Source organism: Vombatus ursinus, unplaced genomic scaffold (assembly GCF_900497805.2).
Source record: "Vombatus ursinus unplaced genomic scaffold, bare-nosed wombat genome assembly UNPS02010284.1, whole genome shotgun sequence".
Classification (NCBI taxonomy): domain Eukaryota; kingdom Metazoa; phylum Chordata; class Mammalia; order Diprotodontia; family Vombatidae; genus Vombatus; species Vombatus ursinus.
The window spans coordinates 7018267-7039645 of NW_020950062.1; the positions used below are offsets into that span (position 1 = coordinate 7018267).

At 40.6% G+C, this 21379-nt stretch overlaps 1 protein-coding gene across 1 annotated transcript in view; it reads left to right on the forward strand.

Moving 5' to 3' along the window:
- The window catches only part of EXT1 (exostosin glycosyltransferase 1), a 342782-nt gene that overhangs the window by 280500 nt on the left and 40903 nt on the right, over positions 1-21379 (forward strand). The window contains exons 2-3 of the mRNA XM_027854022.1: positions 12616-12709; positions 16168-16275. Of these exons, the coding sequence (XP_027709823.1) occupies positions 12616-12709; positions 16168-16275 (202 nt within the window). The remainder of the gene's footprint in view (positions 1-12615; positions 12710-16167; positions 16276-21379) is intronic.

The following is a 21379-nucleotide window of genomic DNA, read 5'->3' on the forward strand; positions in this document are numbered from 1 at the left end:
TAGGCAGTCTGTGGGCTAAAGTGCATTCAAATCGCATATCACTTTTAGGAGTTTGGGGATTTGTTTTTAATTACTGTGAAAATATGATTATTTAGGGAATCAATGATTCTTCCCCAGAGCCTGGGACTGTATTGCACCTGGAAAATTGTTGAGTTCTCAACAAGAGTTGAGAAGTGAGTGGCCATAATGTATATCTTGCTCTGGCTAGGAACAGATGAATAAATGTGAATGATTTGATTGCTATGCCTAGAACAAAAGGAATAGTGAAGATCTACACCTGGTGGTAGGGCAGTTGGCAAGATAACCTTGGTAGACAATCCTGAGGATATTGTGGGGACTTCTGGATATGATCTGTAAACTCTCAAATGTTTAGCCTAATTATCCATACAGGAAAGTCCATGTGGATAAAGAATAAGTAGATTATGACATACAGTCAGATGGACAACCTCTAGACCTTGTCTATGAGTATCTTAGTTTTGAACATATTCTGTAAATAGACAATGAGGTGAGCCCAAAATTCAACAGAAGTAGAGGAGTGCCCTGGAATGCCTTTGGGAAATTGGAAAGCTCTTTTGCTCCCAAACTTCTCCCAAGAATGAAGCCTCATTGTTTTAATATTAACATTCTACCAGTGTTGTTGTATAACTGTAAGTCATAAAACATCACAGTATCTGGAGCATTTAAAATGTGCCTCATTCAGATGACAATGGAAAGGTTCATGGTGGGTGGGAACGGATTACAACACCTATCAAATGGCATTCTATGAAGAAGAATGGAGTAAAGAATATTACTGAGGAAATAGATGATCAAAAAACTAAATGAGCTGGTCATGTGACAAGATACCTGAATAATTGGTGGATGCCCTGTGTCCTCCACTATTAGCCTCACCATGTCAAGAAAGTTTCCCCAGCACATTGGGTAGACCACTTGTGGCAAACTTATTGGAAAACAATGACAGAATAAGCAGACATGGCAAAGGTATGATATGAGTTGTTGGAGGGAACATTGAATTTGGAGGGCGGGAAGCATTTACATAGGTCCTACTCTGTGTCAGGTGCTATGCTACGGGCTTTGCAAGTATTGTCTCATTTGATCCTCATAACCGTTCTGTTATTATCCCCATTTTGCAGTTGAGGAAATTGAGGCAAACAAAGGTTAAGTGTCTTGTCACACAGCTAATAAGTGTCTGAAGCTAAATTTGAGCACAGGTCTTTCTGCCTCCAGTCCTGGTACTCAATCTACTAAGTCACTTAGGTGCCTAAGAAAGGAGAAGGTCCTTTACCCCGAAGCTATTCTGTAGTTTTTAATCTCCATTTCCACCTAGAGCCACACTCCTTTCCCCTCTTGCCTTCTTTCTTCTCTTTCTTTTAAAGGCACTGGGCTCATTTTTTAGACCCAAGTTAGGGGAGTATTTACTGATAAAGATAACTTTCCCTTCAACTTACTCAACATCCACTACATTCAAGTTGAAGCTCTGGATAATATAGCTGGTTGGTTATAAGTTTGTGGTATGGGTGGTTTGGAATTAGTTTCTAATTCTTTGAGGAGTTTAGTGGTCATTTGCTATCTACAAGAAACACAGTGCCTTGCTCTACTCTACTAGTATTACATGTTGGCATGTTTTGGATGTCTGAAGCCCGGGTCCCTTGGCTGGCTGACTCAATATTAATGAACCAGACTGACTGAAATACTCGAATGACTGCCTCTTGGCACTTGGCAGAAAAATCCTTTTTATGTTAGTTTCAAGGTTGTCAGATATCATTATAGCCAAGTATTAAAAATTTCAAAGAAAGGAGGCAATGTGTTTGATTTATAGAATAATTATCTAGCTTTAGCTCGAACTTGGCTTTGGTGCTGGTTTTGCAAGCACTTGAAAATTAAATCCATTTTTTATGGCACTACAAGGTATTATCTCACAGCAAATGATAATTAAACACCTGTGAAATCAATTAGCCCTTTAAGCAGGGAAAGAAAAAAAAGTTTTCCAATTATGTTTTCACACATCCAAAACTTTTTCTAATTCCAAAACCAACACTTTGTGGAGAGGGACATGACCTCCCAGCCAATGGTATGTTCACTCCCAGTAAAGATCATCCCTCAATCTTGCCCAGCCCAAATCCCAAGGAAGGCAGCCTGTGGTAAAGGCAACTTTCCAAGGAAGATGCATTAGCCTTTGGAGATCCGTATTAGGCAGCTATCTGCTTGACACATAGCTGAGCTGTCAAGTTCTCTACAAAGGAAGTTACTCAATTTGTGTTTCCAATGCCAAGTTTTACTTGACAGTTTATCCAAAAGCCAAGATACCTTAATGGAAACCAAGCAACAAGACATTCCATGTGACAAAATTGGTCTATCTTTTGGGGCCCTGTAGCCAACAGTTCAGAGCCATTTGCATTAAGAATTCATACTCTGAAAATGGGCTGATTGGTTAATAGCTGAAATCTAATACAAAGGAAAACTAGGCAACAGTCTCAAGGTATTTAGCCCAGCATTATCATGTGTGTTTAATAACTGTCTTTGGTAACAATTTAGCTAATCCAGATGCTTCTTCTGGAAAAAGCACTGTGTTCCTGAATACCAGAAAAGTAGTGGATGGATTTTGGTTGTGTGCCATGGCCGTTCTTTGGCTTAAGAAGTGAAAGGGAAAAAAAAAAAGAAAATGGTTCCAGGGTTTTTGACATATCCTGCAGGATGTAACTGCCACGACAGAACAGTCTGTGCCAAAGAGACATTCTGGCTGCCTTCTCTCTAGAGCTTTTCTAGTGTGATGTCATTCAGGTGTACGTGGTACAGGTGCAGATGCTTTGGTGGCCACTATTAAAAGAAAAGGGTCAACAAATCTTGGCAATATTCATGGCTAATATGGAATTCAGCACAGTGGAACAGAACATGTAGGATCATGAATTTAGAGCTGGAAGGGTCCTTAAAAGTCATCGGATCTAACCTCCTCATTTTCCAGGCAAGCAACTGAGGCACAGAGAGCTTGCCCTAGTTCTCATGGCTAGTAAATATCAGGTGAGATTCAAACTCAGGTCTTCCTGACTCCAAGTGCATCCAGTGCTCTATCTGCTATTATGTTGTCCTGCATGTTGGCCACCTGGCAGAAACTTGTAGTATCCTGGCTAACAATGCGACCCTACCAGCTGAATCTATTTCCAGTGGATATAATAGGGGCAATTATGTGGCTTGTATGAGTTGAAGTCAGGAAAATTCAAGTTCAAACTCTGACTCAGAGATTTATTAGCTAGCATAGTCCTGGATAAGTCACTTAACTGCTGCCTGCCTCAGTTTCTTTGTCTGTAAAATGTGGATAACACTAGCACCTACCTCAAAGGGTTGTTGTAAAGATGAAAATCAAATGAGATAATAAATGGCAAGTTCTAGCTTAAAAGTGTTCCATGAATATTAGCTATTTATACCTTACATTAGTATAAGGTTGCTTAAATTAACAAAGTAGTGGATACTTTTTGTTTAGACAAAACAGCTATCTTCCAACAAACACCCGAACAAAACCTTCCAACAAAGTACACATTCTGAACAGTTAAGTAAAATGCAGCCATGGAATTTAGAGTTTAAAGGGCCGTTAGACAAACCTTTTCTCATTTCACTAATGAGGAAAACAGACCCAGAGAGGGGATGTGACTTGTTTAAGGCCACACAGGTAGTATAAGTAAAAGATCTAGGCCCAGCCCAGGTCTCTAGACTTCACATCCACTGCTCTTTTCCTCAGCACCATACTCACACAGAGGTTGCTGAAGTTGTTGTTTGTCCTTCGTTCTTGAAGAGGACCATGACATCAGGGAGGTGATGCCATGACATGAAAGTGAATTGGAGTTACGTGAGGGGGGCGCTGTGCAAAGTCACCAGCCTCACTCTCTCCTCTGGAGCCAATCTGGGTCCAGTGGCCATATATAGATCAGGACAACTGGATATGGCCCAGGATGCAGAGAGGGATCTTGGCCTTTTCAAGTTAAGGTCTTTAATATGGCTCAGTTTGACTGAGGTAGTGCCCATTCAGTGATTAAGGCTTAATAAAAGTAAATAAATAAATAAATAAATCAGGCAAAAAATGGCCACTTAAAAAAAAAATTAGATCTAGAAGGGGAAGATCCTCAGGGTTTCTGGCCAAAACTGAAACAATTGTTATTTACACTCATTCGGAGCCAATCTGGCCCCAAACAGTGGCTAAGTAGGGCTTGGTCTGGGACCAGAGTGATTTGGGAATTCCTTCTTTCCTTCCTTCCATCCTTTTTTTTTCTTTCTTCCTTCCTTCTTTCCTTCCTTCTTTTCAGTGCCGTACTGTATTTCTGTCAATGCTTCCATCAGAGGCGGCAAGGACCCTATAAGGCAAGCATTACAAACACAATTTGCTCCCATTTTATAAAAGAGGGAGTGCAGGCTCTGAGAGCATAAGTGAAGCCCATGAACCATGCCTAGTGAGAGTCAGAAGCAGGATTCATGGGGAGGTCTCCAAATTACGCCTTCTATCAACTGTGACTCAATGACTTCAACCCTTAGGTAAAGGAGGAGCAAACTCCAAGCCAAGTTTTGTGCTGTTTCAATGCCATCTATCTTCATACTCTTGAAAACCTTGTTGTTGTTGTTGTTGTTGTTGTTGTTGTTTTGGAGGACTGAACCCTTTCTAAACTCGCTCTGGGAATCTGGAAACTCTGGCTTATCCAGCATAAAATTCCCTCTTCCCTCTCAGTAGCTAATCATGGTGGGATTTAATTTGGCAGGTGGGATTCACTGTAACAAAGGGAACAGAAAAGCATAGTGGGTGGAAATAATCATTTTTATTAAGAATAACTGGAACCTTAAGGTATGTACTATTTCAGGTACAGAATCTAGGGAAAATGCTTAAACTGTGAGCTAGAATGCAAGGTATATCATATTAGCACAAGCCCCAACCCCCACCCTACCACTCCCGGCTCTGGCAGCTCTGCTACCTACTGCTTGCACTGGTCAAGAGAAGAGTGACCTTGGAATTCCAAGCATCCACCTAATCCCAGAGTTGAGTGAAGCTGGCACTGTGAGAAAAAATGTGATGGATCAAGTGGGAAAGCAGTAAAAACATTCTTGTTGGACCTGGTTTTCTCTGTTTGATAATTTTCCAGAGATCATTTCAATGTTGAAAGCTATAGAAGTGGGTGGGAGGTGGGAATGGAAATCTACATCCTTCCTCACCTCCCAGATAAAGGCAAGGGGTAGGGATCAAGGACTGGTTCAAGTAAGAGATAGGGATAGAAACTGCAGTTTCATTAGTGTGGGGAACTGTGGGTATTGAAATTCTGTACAGGTACAGTTCTGCACTTTCTCTGCCATTTATTGTCTTTGAGTCGCCTATTGCAGATGTGACAAACACAAGGCCATAGACCGTAGGCAGAGATGAACCAGGTTAAAATGTTATTGGAAAATATTCAACAAAATAAGTAAAAATATAATAGAACATAGATACTGTTAATAAGTGGTTTTCTAAGTCAATATGCAGCCTACAGAGATCCTTATTTATGGTTTAGTGACTCCTGTTTCTATTCGAGTTTGACATCTCTGGTCTAGAACAATGAGAGATCAAATGACTTGTTCAGGGTCACATAGCCAGTCTGTCTGAAATGAGAGAACCCAGCTTTTCCTGCCTCTCAGACAAGCTCTATCTACAACCACCAGTTTTCCTGACATAAACTGTGAGTAAATTAGAGTTGATTAAAAATAAGGCTCTATTGTCTTTATAAACTTTGGCACTAGAGGAGAGGATTAGAATCACTATGGGGAGAAATAGGGAAGTCATTGAACTGCAAATTTTTATGAGTTTCCAACCCAATCTTGAGCTCTATAGAGAAAGTGAAATGAAAAAAGGCCCCACTCCCCCTCCCCCTCCCCCTAAAACAAAAACACTTCTCCCCTGGTGGGCAGGCTAAATCTAAACCTCCTAGTGTTCCTGGAGATGGAGTAAGCAAATGACCCTGTAAATTTAATTGTAATTTTCCCTCAAACCTGCAAAAAAAAATCAAGGATGTCACATTATTAATTGAAAGATGAGGTTTGTATGACTGGATTACTGTACGAATTACTGTGGGAGGCAGCATGATAGCACTTGAATTTGGCTAAATGACCTTGGACCTTAGTTTCTTCATCTGCCAAATGAGAGCAGTAGAAATAATCTCTAAGGACCCTTTCAGCTCTGAAATGCCATGATTCTAAAATGTTCTTGTTTAGAAAAAGCTGGCCTTTTCTCCTTGTCATCTTTTTTTCTTTTTTCTACCCTTCTCCTGTTCCCAATCCGTGCACACAGACAGGCAACAGAACATGCCGCAAAAGATTAGTGGTCACCCTGAGGAGCTTTTGAGTTGGTGACTGTTTGAAGACGGAATACATTGGGGCAAGTTTCTGCGATGGCAAGGTTCCAGGGCTTTTCCTATTTCTAAGAAACAACTTCCACTTCAGCACAGACTGTGGCATCCCCATTCTCTTGTAGAACTGGGTGTACTTTGGCACAGGCTTCTAGGTCTTGTTGCATGTGGGACAGCAAGCCAGTGGCTGCAGGGAGGGGCCAAGGAAAGGTTAATGGTAAGATAATGACCTCAAGACTTCTTATCCTAGGGGGCCTGGGCTGACCCTTGTGTGTCTTACTTTCCAAGTTCTCTTCTTTAGACATATACATATATGCATATGTATATGTATATTGAAATTTTAAAAAAATTTATATCTCTTAGACCCAGCCCCCCCTCCAGTCCCCAAAGATTTGCCACATATCTGCTATCCTCTTCTGGCCCTAATCACATAGCTCATCTTGCTTAATTATAATGTTGTTGCTGGGGAATTGTTTATCTTTTGACCCCAGATATCTAAACTCATATTTAATATTTCAAGTGGTGCTTAATTGCTAATGAGAGGGCTTGAGGCTGAAATGTGTTCTATGTTTGTCTGTTTTCTAATGATCTGTTACAATGTGAGACTTGGAGTGAGGAAGGTTGGAATTCAAATCTAGCCTCATACAAGTTGTGTGACCCAGAGCAACCTACTTTCTCTTTCTTAGCCTCAGTTTCCTCATTTGTAAAATGGGCATAACAAAAGCACCTACCTCAAAGGGTTGTTGTGAGGATTGAATGAAATGACATATATAAAGAGCTTTGCAATCCTGAAAGCATCATATAAATGCTTGCTCTCTTGATGGCGAAGGTAAAGGTTGAATGTCCTTAAGAGCTTTCAGGGTGCGTCCTGAGGTATAGGATGTTTTCTGGGGTCCTTTTGACTTCCTTTTCAGAACCTACATAAAGAAATGAATTTTAAAGAAGCATAAAAGTAGAACATCAGACCTGGGAAGCATAGGAGTCCGTAGAAAGTGAAAGATAAATACTTGATTTGATTTAGCAAAGGCTGCCTATATTCAGAGCACAGAACATGCTAGGAAGCAATGGACTGAGAAGGATTACAAAGAAATGAATTTCTAATCTTAGAGCATTACCTTGAGCCTAGGCAGCGCTGACAGCAAGCAAAGCTAACCGAAGGAGTCACACCACCTCCCAATGGCAAGGACCTTTGGGCTGTGGAGCAAATGGCATCCAGAGAAGCTGCCATAAATCAAGAACTTTAGTGACTATGGGAGTCATGGGAAAGAGAGATCAAGCTCACTTATAGGCCCAGAGGACCTGCCTAGGACTGGGCAGCTTCCAAGGAAATTTTCTATCCAGGCACCACCTGCAGCTCAGTGTGTGGATTATGGGATGATACTTGTTGTCAGCAACTTATTTTATATTTTAATGTGAAAGCTAAAGGGAAGGAGTCCCTGTAGATCAGGGCTTGTTCTTAACCTTTTTGTATGTGGCCTTGACCCCTTTGGCAGCCTGGTAAAGCCTATGGACCCTTTCTTGAAAATGGTTTTTGAATGCATAAAATAAAATACATTGGATTGCTAAGGAATTGTTGAGATATGGTTATCAAAATTTTTATTAAAACAGAAATTCACAGACCCTAAGTTAAAAAGCCTCTGCTCTAGATAAATGACTTGGGGTCAGTGCTATAGAAAACGAACAGCTGTTAGAGCCACTTGGGCACAAGGACATGTCAAACTCGGGAAACAAGTTTATAGATCTGCTGGGGGCAAAAGACGCCACTCCTGAGGCATGGACACCACATGGAGCTGAGATGGTGGGGACTCAGACCCAGGTCTTCCCCTTCATACCATGCTGCATCTGTTTTCTAATCTGTGGTAACACCACCAGGCATTTACTCTTTCCTAATAAGAAAGCAAACCTGCTTCCAATAAGAAATTCCTTCACTGTCAGGAATCTCAGTGTCTGCTATCATTTTTCTTTTGAGGGCTGACTCTGCTTTCCCCCCTTGGGTCTGCCCTTATGAATATTTATTTTTCCACCTCATTCTGTTGGGATTTTTCCCTTCAGCCAGAACAATATTGAAGTTGCTGCAGGCATCATAGCACTTACATTTCTAGGGAGGATTAATTATGTATTATTATAGAGACTCATTTTAAGTGGGGACTCACTAGTATATCATATGCATACAACTTTTCAGGAGAGAATTGTGTATGAAGTGGGACCTATTTCTGGGTTATGTTCATGGCCGTACAGCTTAATTACATTAGCCTTTGCAGTCATTTATTAAAACTCTTCTGTCCTCTGTGTCACCATCTGTATAGTGGAGATCTTAATACCCACCTGAAATGGGTAATAAAAATCCTTCATTAATTAAAGCTGCAAGTTCTTGGAGATTACCTACCTCCCTCATCTACTTACCTCCCTGCTAAGACTATCATGTTCATTAGTTAATTATATATACTTTTAAGTGGCTTGTGATTTCTAAAGTGATGGTGTCAGATCAGGGGTCAGCCACCTTTTTTGAAGTAGCTTGCCAAATTTCCTTTGTTCATGAGGGTAGGGTGGGGATCTGGGACTTGCTGAAAGTCTGCCCAACTCACAAGGGCCATAGGGAGGTGGGGGGGGGGAGTCTCTGAGCCCTAACTTTCCTACTAGGTCGGTCGGTCAGTCACTCAGTACCTTTTATTAGGTACTTACTATATATATCCCACTCTGCTAAACCTTAGACATCCAAAATTAAAATATAAAATAAAATAAAAGTGTGGTCCCTAGTCCTAAAGTAGTACCCTTTCTAATGGGAGAGACAACATGCAAGGAACTCTGATAATAGTGCCTAGAGTTGTAGTGAAGATCAGATGAGGTAACAAATAAAGGGTTTTGCAAATTTCTATAAATGTTAGCTATTATTATGTAAGTATAAGATATATACAGTATAAAGGGAATAAGATATATACAGTGTAAAGGGTATAAGATATATACTGTGTAATCTCTGAAGGAAAGCATTAGCAGTAGGGGTAGAGGTACTTACCAGCTGTGTGACCCTGGGCAAGTCACTTAACCCTGTTTGGCTCAGTTTCCTCATCTGTAAAATGAGCTGGAGAAGGAAATGGCAAACCACTCCAGTATCTTTGCCAAGGAAACCCCAAATGGGATCATGAAGAGTTGAACGTGACTGAACAACAACATACTGAAGGAAGTAAAGAGGAGGAAGGAAAATGGTTTACTTGACTTTATGATTTGAGCAAGGGCTTGTCTCCACAAACCATATATGTTCCCTTAAAAATCACACTGGAGGTATCCAGTAGGAAAAGGGTGCTGGATTTGGATTCAGGAAGACCCAGGTTCAAATCTGGGCAATTATTGGCCCTATGACCCTAGGCAAGTCACTTAAATTCTCTGAATCTCAGGTAGCTCTCTTCTATACATTATAGTCCTGACAAAATCTTAGATCTTTGAATTATTGAACATTTTGATTGGCAACCCTTCCAAAAGATCCTTGGATATACAGAAGCAACAGAAATGGGTAGCTGATGAGAAAAAAATGAAGAGACATTACTTGTTTGCTGAGACAGCAATGGAAGCAAAAATTGCTGGTGTAAATTTTCATCCACTCCAGATCACCAGTAAAAAGTCAAAATAACACCCTGATTGAGTGGGATGACTGCCACATTTGGAGAGGAATTCACAATGGTTGAGTTCAAATCCCACCGTGAACACTTAGTACTTGTGTGACCATGGGCAAGTCACTTTACTTCCCTGGGCCTCAGTTTCTCCCTCAAGTGAGGGGGTAGGATGGGATGGTCTCTGAGTTCCCTTTTGTTTCCAGATCTATGTTGCAGTGTTCCTAGTGTAACCATTAAATAATGATCCCTTTTTGAATTCTCTGTAAGTCATTTTCTCCTTCCTCTTCCCCCCTTCCCTCCATATTTCCTAAATTCTGAAACTGGCAATTTTGGGACTTGTCGCAGTTGAGAACATTAATGGAGTTTTACATTTTGAGTTGGCTAATGATGAGGATATAGGACCTTCTATGCTGGTCCCTCAGGGGTTTCTATTTTAAGCATTTATTAAACCATGCTGTCATGCAATGTACTCTGAAGAGTCTTCGACCTTTCTTTATATTAAAAAAAATACCACACACTCAGTTTAAAACTTTTTCCCCCCTTCTCCACAGTTCGTAAAGGTATCCCAGAAAGATCAGGAGTTGAACTTGAAACTCGTTGTCAATTACTATACCAATGTTTAAGGATGGGAAAAGAAACCATTACCTCTTTAATTTAATATTTTTTATTTAGCTAAATTTGATCCCTCTTAAAAATCTCATCCACTTTGAAGTCTATTTTGTAGTTTAATTAATGCAGCAAGGGTTTTTATTTTACTCTCAGTGGAGATAATCTTAATCCATTCCCAGTGACCTTTTCTTGTGCAAATTAGTTGTACACGCCTGTTTAAGCAAATGGGCCTTTGCAAGATGTCTCTTCCTAATGACGGGTTTATAATTGAAAATTGGCTTACTCCCATATGCCTAGTTTGTGTGAGAATATAAAAATAGATGTGGACTTTAAAAATATAAATGTATACATCAATACTCCCCCCCCCCAAAAAAAAAGACAGGAGGAAAAAATATCCAATGCCTTTGGGCTATGATTAAATTAGACTATTAAGAGTCAGAAAGTGTGGGTGACATAAGTTACCATCAAAGTAGCACCTGTCTGTACAACTGTGGAGGCTCTTAAGAGGGTGGGGGCTAATCTTGTTGCTGGGTAGATGGTCCCTTTGCAGGACCCAGGCCTTCTACCCTGTACAGGCTTGATTGAAACTCAGATTACCTCATAATGAATTGGAAACAGTTGAGATGTTTACTCTGAATTGTTAGAAGGGATGGGCATAAATGAAAAGGAGATATTTAATCTTGACTAACAGTGTCTTGGAGAAGGTGTCACTCAGGATGTGCTTTTCAAAGCAGATCATTTGCTTTGTTTTTTAGGCAATTGGGGTTAAGTGACTTGCCTAGGGTCACACAGCTAGTAAGTGTCAAGTGTTTGGTCTGAGGTCAGATTTGAACTCAGGTCCTCCTGATTCCCGGGCCAGTGCTTTATCCGCTATGCCACCTAGCTGGTCCCGATCATTTGCTTTTTTATAGCCTCAAAAGATTTCTTGCCCTGACTCTTTTTTACCCCCCTTTTTAGGCTCATCTCTTTCCCTTCCTTCTCCATCCTCCTCTCTCTCTAAATCTGAGCTGTTCTGCTACAGGAAGTTTTGTCTTGTGTTGCTGAATGTTCTTAGCTAAATGTAGAGACTTTGGCTCAGAGGAAGGAGCAAATGTTGTTTGTGATCACTGTGAAGGTTTCTTGAGTTAGCTGTAACTGGTTTTTTTTTTCTTTTTGGAGAAGGGGGATATAAAGGGTGTTGTGAGGGAGAAGAAGGCCTGTCTTAGCTTTCACAGGCTTTTGTGGATGACTGAAATGGCATTTTAAAAACCAACAGAAAAAAAAAGGTAGTTTTTTTTAAAATTTTATTTTATATGGAAAGAAAGGGAAGAGTGTTTCATTTGCTGTCACAACAAAACTCAACTTCTAAGACCGAGACTCTGGTGCCCAATCTGTTGAAGTGGCGGCCACTGGACTTGTGTCAGATGATATTGTTTGCAAAGCATATTACAACTGTTTCATCCAACACGATCCTTAATGTTTTCTGGGCCTGTCACAACCAACTCCCCTCCCAAGAAAGAGAACCGTGAGATCAGAGCTCACGACTCTACTCATTTGGTCTCAATCGACTTGATTTGAGTGTGTATGTCAGTCAATCAAAAAGCGTTTATTAAGCACTTATTATGTGGCAGGCTCTGGGGCTACAAATATAAAGAATGAAATAATCCTGTATTCCTGAGGAGTAGCTTACATCCCGATGGGTAGAGACAACAAGCACATCATAATAATAGCGAATAGCTAGCATTTATTTAGTGCTTACTATGTGCCAGGCACTGTGCTAAGTGCTTTACAATTATTATCTCATTTCTTCCTCACAACAACCTGGAAAGTAGGTAATATTATTATCCCCATTCTGTAGATAGGAAACTGAGGCAAACAGATGTTAAGTGATTTGCCTAAGGTCACACAGTGTCTGAAGTCAAATTTGAACTCAGGTCTTCCTGAGTCCAGGCCCAGAGCTCTATCCACTGGGTTGTGTAACCTATTACAGGTACATGTATTCCATCTTATGGCCATCATCCTCTCTTCCCTTAGGTTCATTATCTAATTACATATTTTTCTCCCTCTAGGTATGATTATCGAGAAATGCTGCACAATGCCACTTTCTGTCTGGTTCCCCGTGGCCGCAGGCTTGGCTCCTTTAGATTTCTGGAGGCACTGCAGGTAAGAGGCACTGTACAGATTATTATTAATGCTAATAATACTCATATCACCACCACTACCAAGAGCTCACATTTATCTCACCCATTAAGGCTTGCAAAGCACTTTAATAATCACTAATAACAATGGCTAGGATTCATACGGTACATGCACAGGTTCACAGACGGCTTACAAGGGTTTGCAAGATGCTTTATAAAGCATCACATTTGATCCTCACAACAACCCTATGAGGTAGATGCTATTTATTGTTATCACCTATTTTATTGTTAAGGAAACTGAGTCTTAAGTGACTTGCCCAGGCTCACACAGCTCGTAAATGTCTGAGGCAGGATTCAAATTCAGGTCTTCTCTGCTCCCAAGTCTAGGACTCTACCCTGGGCTTTACATAAATTAAATCATTTGATTTTCTTGACATTCTTATGAGGTTGGTGACATTATTATTCCAGTCTTACTGAGAATCTGAGGGGTAAGGTGATTTGTCTGGGATCTCCCAAGTAGTAAGTGACTGTGATAGGATTTGAATCTTACCTTTCCTTACTACAAAGGAGTACCTAGTCTCCTCCCCACCCCACCCCCACTACTTTATAGCTTCCTCTTGTGTTTTGACTTCCCCATTAGAATTAGAAATACCCCAGTTAGGTATGGATAGACTGGTACATGGATAGAGTACCAAGCCTGAAGTCAGAAAGACTCATCTTCCTGAGTTCAAATGTGACCAGACACTTACTAGCTCTGTGTCCCTGGACAAGTCACTTAACTCTGTTTGCCTCAGTTTCCTCATATGTAAAATGAGGTGGAGAAGAAAATAGCCATTCCGGTATCTTTGTCAAAGAAACCTTTATAGGCATCATGAAGAGTCAGACTGGAGGGAACAGCGATACAAATTAGACTAAGCTCATTAAGGGCAGAGATTGTGTTTGTAGCCACAGTGCTCAGTGCCTGGTGCACAGTAGGCACTTAGTAAATGTTTATTGGCCTGACTGCCTATAAAGTCAGCACTCTATTCATCATGCTACAGTGCCTCTGGAGTTAAGATAGACTTGGGAATTAAGACTGGATCTGGTGTGTTTAATATTATGCCTAAAGAGGGCATGGGGGATGGGGTGGGGAAGTGTGATTTTCCCTGGAGGCTTTCAGCTTGTTTCTGTGTGCTTGTACATACCTTTGCAGTGAGAGCCCACTGCCTTTGGGAGAGGACCCTAGACTAAGTTCTAGAACTCACTGTGTTGCTTTATTTTTCCTTGAAAGGGATTGTCCCAGTCTTGGTTGACAGCCAGGGCCAGACCAGTTTGTCGCACTTGCCTGTCAAGCATTAGAGCTGGATTCCTTGGTGGTGGAACTCTGACCTCTGCCAATATCTAAACCCCACAAGTGGGAAAATAGTTTATTGTTTTCACTCCATAAAAGCAAAATTGTCTGTTATATTCCCCACTCAATATCTCTGAATCCTAAGTGAAAGTGATACTCAGCAGGGTGGATTGGTTCCAGTTGCTTGGTCTAATGCTTTACTGACTTAGCAGTGAGTGGGCCCCAGGTTTGGTGAATCTCCAATTCCAGTGCCTTCATGGGGTGAAACTTTTACAGGGGAAGACTCTTCTTTCCTGCTCCCTCATTTCCTGAAGAGCTAAATAATCCTGAATGCATAGAGACAGTTGCCAGTGGGCTCCATTAGAAAGTTGCCACCAGGCTTTGTTGATCCTAAGGGCCATCCTACTATTCCCCAACGCCCACACCTCTAGGTTGTTACATCCCTGTATTCTATGTTTCCTATAAATCTATACATACCCTCTTCTTCCCCTCTTGTACCTTCATAATTACCTCTTCCTACTCCATCCAGCTGAAAACTGTTGTAGCCGTTTCTAAAAGCAGAAGAGCCTCCTTTCCTTTAAAATCTTTAAGATTCTCCTCACTGTTCTTCAAAGCATACCAAACATAGACATTCCTGTAGCTCCTTGATGCATCCTGTGCCTCACCAATGTGGGCCTTTCTGTCTTAAATTCCTTAGAGCTGGGCTTTTGTTAATGAGGTTAAAATCTTTTCTGGAAGAAGCCCTTGGATGTATAGTCAGGAGACCTGTGACCTACCCTAGCACTACCTTGAGCTAGTTATGTGGCTTCAGGCAAGTCCATCAAATACCTTGCAGTTAGCCATGGGCAAGTGTTTGAATCTCAGTTTCCTCATCTGCATAGTGGAAATAATACTTCTAGCCACCTCTCCAGGTGAAGAAAGTTTGTTGTTGTTCAGTCGTTTTAGTCACGTCTGACTCTTCATGAACCCATTTGGAGTTTTCTTGGCAAAGATGCTGGAGTGGTTTTTATTTGCTTCTCCAGCTTATTTTACAGATGAGGAAACTGAGGCAAACAAGGTTAAGAGACTTGCCCAGGGTCTCACAGCTAGTATGTGTCTGAGGCCAGATTTGAACTCAGGAAGATGAGTCTTCCTGATTCCAGGCCTGGCGCACAATCCATTAGGTTAACCAGCAGCCCCGTGAAGAAAGCTTACAATGCCATATAAACGTGAGTTATCATTATGCAGGTGAGAATGATTTGGATCACTTAGCACTAAAAAGATTCAGTTGACTTAGAAGGAAAAGTACACACCTTCTACTAAATAAGTACAGAGAAAGGAAAGACAGGAATGTATGTGAGTAGAATAGAATGCTAGTACACCATGAAAAACAAGAAACACACATATACACACTCACAAATGTGAAGAAATTGGAAAGAAGACTATAATATGGTACAGAGCAAAAAAAAATTAGAATAAGACATTTTTTGAAGAAGAAAAAGTGAAAGGATTATTGCAATTATTTTGTTAAAATTTATATTTTTAATGAAACTTTAAGTAATTTTCAGTGTAATGTTGTAGTTGGGGTTTTATTTTCCATTGTGTTTATTTGATTGTTGGTAGTTCTTACAGTTGTTAAGTTTGTAATCAAGTCAAATTTATAATCAAGTTTTTGTTAGACAAAGAGTGAGCTATTCTGTGTAGTGACACTTGGGAGTGGGTCACTTTAACTGGAATCTGTAGAAATGGGCCAAAGTGTTTTATACTCAAGGCTAGTTTTATACTAAGACTCAGTGGGGCCACATTTTCATTGCTTTTAATGAAACTGTTCCATCCTGACCAGCTGTTTCAATGGCAGCAGAAATGATCAGGTTTGGGGAAGGGATAGAAATAGGATTTTAAAAGCCCTGTGCAAAACTTCCAAATTATTAATGGGCTAATACAGGCACAACTCTGATATCATTTGATAATGCTTAAAGGTTGCCTCTCAGACATAGAACTCCTTAGAGTATTAGTTTTTCAATTCTTTTGATCTTTCTTCATGGTCCTGAGAGTCTGGGGTCCAAAGGACATAGGGAATGATAGTAATTTGATTGGTTTGATTTTTGCCTTAATTAAGTATGGAGCCTATGGTACCTCTTCTCAGCCTGGTGATGGTTCCTTTTTTTGTGCAGGCTGCCTGCGTCCCGGTGATGCTGAGCAATGGATGGGAGTTACCATTCTCTGAAGTGATTGATTGGAACCAAGCTGCCATCATTGGGGATGAGAGATTGTTATTACAGGTAAGAAAAGGGCTGTGGCCTTCAACAGATCAGTTGATTATTGCTGCCACCATCCAAAGTTACCAGGAAGATGAATCCAAAAGGTCAGCACTATAAAAGAAATTTTATCATGAGAAAATCGTCTGTGTCATGGTGAATATTGACTCATTTAACAAGGCACCTTTCACTTCCCAGTACAACATCTGGCTGATCAGGGGAACAGCTTTTGAAATGGAAAACATGGCGAAGAACACCAGTTGGGGGTGGGGGGAGGTTGGAGGGTGGGAGAAAAGGGGAATGTGGAAAACACCTCCGCTTAAGACCTCTTATTTTATTTATTTGTTTGTTTATTTTTAATGACACCAGTGGGTTGCTCTGCTCCGTCTCCTCACTCCCCACCTCACATTCCTTTCCGTCTGTTTCTGTTTGGCTTAATACTGGCTTCCAGACGGAAGAGAGACCTCTGTAAAAAATGAATGAAAGTGTCCGGAACATAGGGGAAGCCCACATCAGAGTATTAAGAAATTCACTTGCATTTTGTGTTAAGAGTCTCACATCCCTTATGTCTTTGCCTAAAAGCTGCCATTCAAATGTTGGCCTTTGGGCATTTGCAGCATCCTAGTACCAACACTTCTTGAGTGAGCATCACTATGATGGGTGTTTAAGTTTAATCAGCTTCAGGATGAAAGGTGATCCAGGTATCAAACACCATTGTTACTATGCCCAATCACTAGGCTCAGTATAGATTTTACCTCCTAATACACTCTTTCCACCCATTTAATTTTTTTCCTGACCTTTGTGGCGTGTTTTTTTTTTTTTCCTCTGGTACAGGCCAGTTTCTGTACAGCTGCTCCCATATTGAATAGCTACCGTGCTGTTGTTAACAGTGGGTTGAGAGAGCTGGCTCAGAGCCGGAATGTCTGCTCTGGGAAATGTTTTTGTTATGTTACAATTTTTCATTTCCTGTTTTAGAACAGCTAGAATGTTTTTATTTGCATATTGTCTTGTCATCGTGTCGCCAGGAGAGCTTAAGGCAGCTTCCCTGAATCTATTTTGGTCGGTTCAGTTAGGTTTTGTTACCAAACATGACCTTTTTATTAATACCGTATCTAGTGCCGTGACTTCCAAAACCACCCTGTCAAATCGGTATTAATTTATCATTTCCCCTTACCTGTTTCTGCAGACAAGCAGATTAATAACTAATAGCCAGACACCATTAAAACTAGGAACTCTATCTTTACAGCCAGGCAAAATCATCTTCCTGAGCAATGGATTTCTCTTGGCAACATACTGTCAGAGACACGTAAGTATTATAAACACATACAAGTTGCTTCTGACATTGAACTGCACGTGGCAAGTTTGGGATAAGCACGTGGGTTCAGGCTAGAAGAGCAAATACAGATGTTGAAAGGTGTCGATAAATTCCCCTTCGTGGCCCCATCCAGGTGCATTTTCTGGGGAGTCGAGGGTAAATAAGGTGATGGTGAGGTCTTATTATTCAGTTGGAATGATCTTTCAGGACTGTAATATCCAATGTGGATTCTGTTTAGGGTTTCCTTATATATCCATTCTTTGGTGATCCAGATAAATTTCTCAGAGCTGACATAAAAATTAATTTTTTTTCCATTCACCAAAGATCTCTCATTTGAAAGGTTTTCTCTGGCTGTCTTCTCCAAGGATATTTTACTTCCAAAGGACCCTTAAGGTCTAAGTTACAAAACTAGTTGCCTAAAGTTTTCTTGCCAACTTTTCTGCCTCACCTGTTGTCTCTGTGTTTTGACTGGTGCTGTGGATACAGGTTCATACTTTGGTTAGCATCTGGTTTTGAATATTTGCCAGAAGTATTCATCTTCTTTTCAATGTGAAACAGCTTCATTTGCCTCCCCAAAGAGGAACCAAGAACCGAAAGAATATGCCTCTTTCCTGATCCCCCTTTCCTCCCTGGTAGCAGCCACCTGCAGAAATTCAAAGCTGGATCTTTTGATAATGACATGAATAACTGTTTAGGATCAAACAACCAGAAGAGCATCATCATTCCTACTTTAGTCTGGGCCTCTGTGGCTAGCTACTTGTTGCACAAAGAAATGTGCCAAAAGAGATGGGAGCAAAAAACAGTTTAATCCCAGCCCCTTAACAGCTGCCCCCCTCTCTCTAGATAAGACCTTGAGAAGGAAAGACCAGAAAGGAAAAAAAAAAAGATGCCAAAGGTATGGAATAGGGGCCTAGGTAACTACAGAAATTCTAGGCAGCATGGTCTCTGAGTACACATAAGGAAGCACACAAAAACATGCAGAAAGAAGACACACTGAGATCATATTTCCTCCTTGAACCAGCCAATACAAGCCCCGTGTTCCAAAGAATAAGTCATCACTGGTGGATTGATATGCAGGACACTGTGCTGGGAAATTATCATATGTACTTGGATGTGCTAAGTTCTATGGTATTGTGTAAGCTATGTGCATGTTGTTTGAATGAATAAGTATATGTGAAGTCTGAAAGGAAATTTGTTACTTTTCTGTGACCATGAATGTCCTCCCAGTAGGATGTAAGCACCTTATAGGTAGCAGGGACTGTTTGATTTTTGTCTTTTGGTACTGCCATCTAAGAGATTATCTTATACAAAGTAGGTGCTTACTGAATATTTGTTAGATTTGAATTTGTCATATTTGAAAGGGAAGAAAAGGAAATCGATGACTGAGGGCTTCCTTCGTTAAAAATTGGGCTTCTCATCCTGGGTTCTAAGAGTATTTCAATAAAACTGGTTTTCTTTGGAAACCAATGTGCTTTGTTTTATGAATTTAAAAACATTATTCTAAGGAGAATCCATAGCTTTCGCCAGACTGCTGAGGAAGTCCAGAACATGTTGTTATTGATTAGTTCTTTCAGTCTTGTCTGATTCTTTGTGACCCCTTTTTGAGGTTTTCTTGGCAAAGAGTGGAGTGGTTTGCTGTTTCCATCTCCCGCTCATTTTACAGATGAGGAACTGAGGCAAATAGGGTTAGGTGACTTGCCCAGGGTCACCCAGTTAGTCTGAGGCCAGATTTGAACTCAGAAAGATGAGTCTTCCTCATTCCTGGCCTGGCATTCTATCCACGGTACCACCTAGCACATCTGCTATTATTTAGTGTTACCGTGGTCTAAAAGAGCATAGGCAGGACAGATATAGGGATCTGGGTCTAAAAGGCTGGAGGAATCCAAGGAGAAGATGAAAAGGAATGGAATATGTATAGGACAAACAGGTGGTCCAAGAAAAGCTTGACTGAAAGTGTTGTATATGGAGGAACATCTTCACTAAATAAAGAAACCAGCAAAGAATGTAAATTTACTTAATTTGTAAATAGTTTGAACATCTATAACCTTCACATTCTTTAGTGAACTTAGAACTATTCTACTCGGGAAGGCTAGCCTGAATGAGTGCTGTTGTAAGGACTCTCTCCCTGGATGGGTGTGTAGCAGTTAGAGGCAGCTATGGTCACTCGCCAGTCTGATCTTTGAGTGACTGTCAAGGGAGCACACTTGTGGTCGCCCATCTGCAGGTGCTTGTGATCACCAGGGTCACCATGTGATTCCCAGCTCCATATCAGTATTATTCATCTTCTAGACTACTGAAGCAGCAGTTGCTCAAAATTTAATCCCATGTCTCTGAGGAGATATGGATATAGATATCAGTAGACAGCAAAGTTACCAACTTACAAATGGGTGGGAGTTGGGGGGAGGTATGTTTATAAGGTGGCCGTTTGGAATTTAGGGTGAATGGTTCTATAAAAAGTACTCTTTTATTTTTTAAAAATTTTTATTTATTTTATTTTTAATTAATGGAATAAAACAAATGTAGTATAATAAAAAAGATACTTGCACATGAAGCTGCTAATCAATTATGTACAACTTGCTATTCCTTTTTAATATATAAAATATATACAAATAAAAGGGAAAAAATGAAAGTACACTAGCTTTCTCGAGACAAATGGGCTTTTTCATGAGCCAGCGTGACCAAATTTCAACTTTGACAACTTGTGTCCTCAGCTCCCGCCCCTTTGCCACAACCACAGCACTAGCCACCAAGTAAAACAGGCATCCTTCCACTTCACAGCCTTGGCTACCCTGGGTAAAGGGCATGTGACAACCTGGTGAATTCTTCTCAGATCCCAGAGACTGAGGGAAGCTCTGCTCTCTCCCCAGCTTGACTGCTATTCTGTATGAGATCATGGAATCCACAGCTGAGAGGGACTCTCAGAGGTCTAGTGCAGTCGATGCCTTGAACAGGAATAACCTTGACACTATCCATCCTGACAAATGATTGTTCCAGACTCTCTGGCCATTTCCTCTTTACAAGGAAAGAGCAGCTTATTGACAAACAGGCTTGAAATCTCCCTCCTCCCCCACTCTTCTCTCTACCCCATTTCTACTCTCTCCTTCCTCTCCCCCTTTTTCTCCTCCTTTCCCTCCATCCTCTTTTCTGTTCTTCATATGCTAAAATGTTTATGTGTTGGTGATTGTTAAAGGCATGACAAAAAGAAATCATAGGAGGGAGAAAAAAAGGGAGGAGTAGGGAAAAGAGGATTGTATATGAAACTCTGAACTTCTGCTATATACAGTTTTTTTTAGAGACTATGAAGAATTTAACTACAAATGTAGTGATAAAACTGTTCTATTTGTTTCCTCTTTTGAACTTCCTTTCCTCCCTCTGTGTACATTTTAATGTCTTATTGATACTCTTCACTTTTTAAAACTTTTTTAACATCTCTATCAGGTGACATAGTAGATAGAGTGCCATGCCTGGAGTCAAGAAGACTCATCTTCATGAGTTCAAATCTGGCCTCCAACACTTATTGCCCGGGTTACCCTGGGCAAGTCACTTAACCCTGTTTGCCTCAGTTCTTCATCTGTAAAATGAGCTAGAAAAGGAAATGACAAACCACTCCAGTATCTTTGCCAAGAAAATTCCAAATGGGGTCACAAAAAGTCAGATGAAACTAAAACAACGGAACACCAACATATCATGACTAAATTATTCTCCTAGCCTTAACAAATAGTGTGGTCAAACAAAACACACACAGTGATACATTGGCCATGTATCTGACATTGGTTATGGCCGAAAATGTTTATGTCTCATTCTGCATCCTTT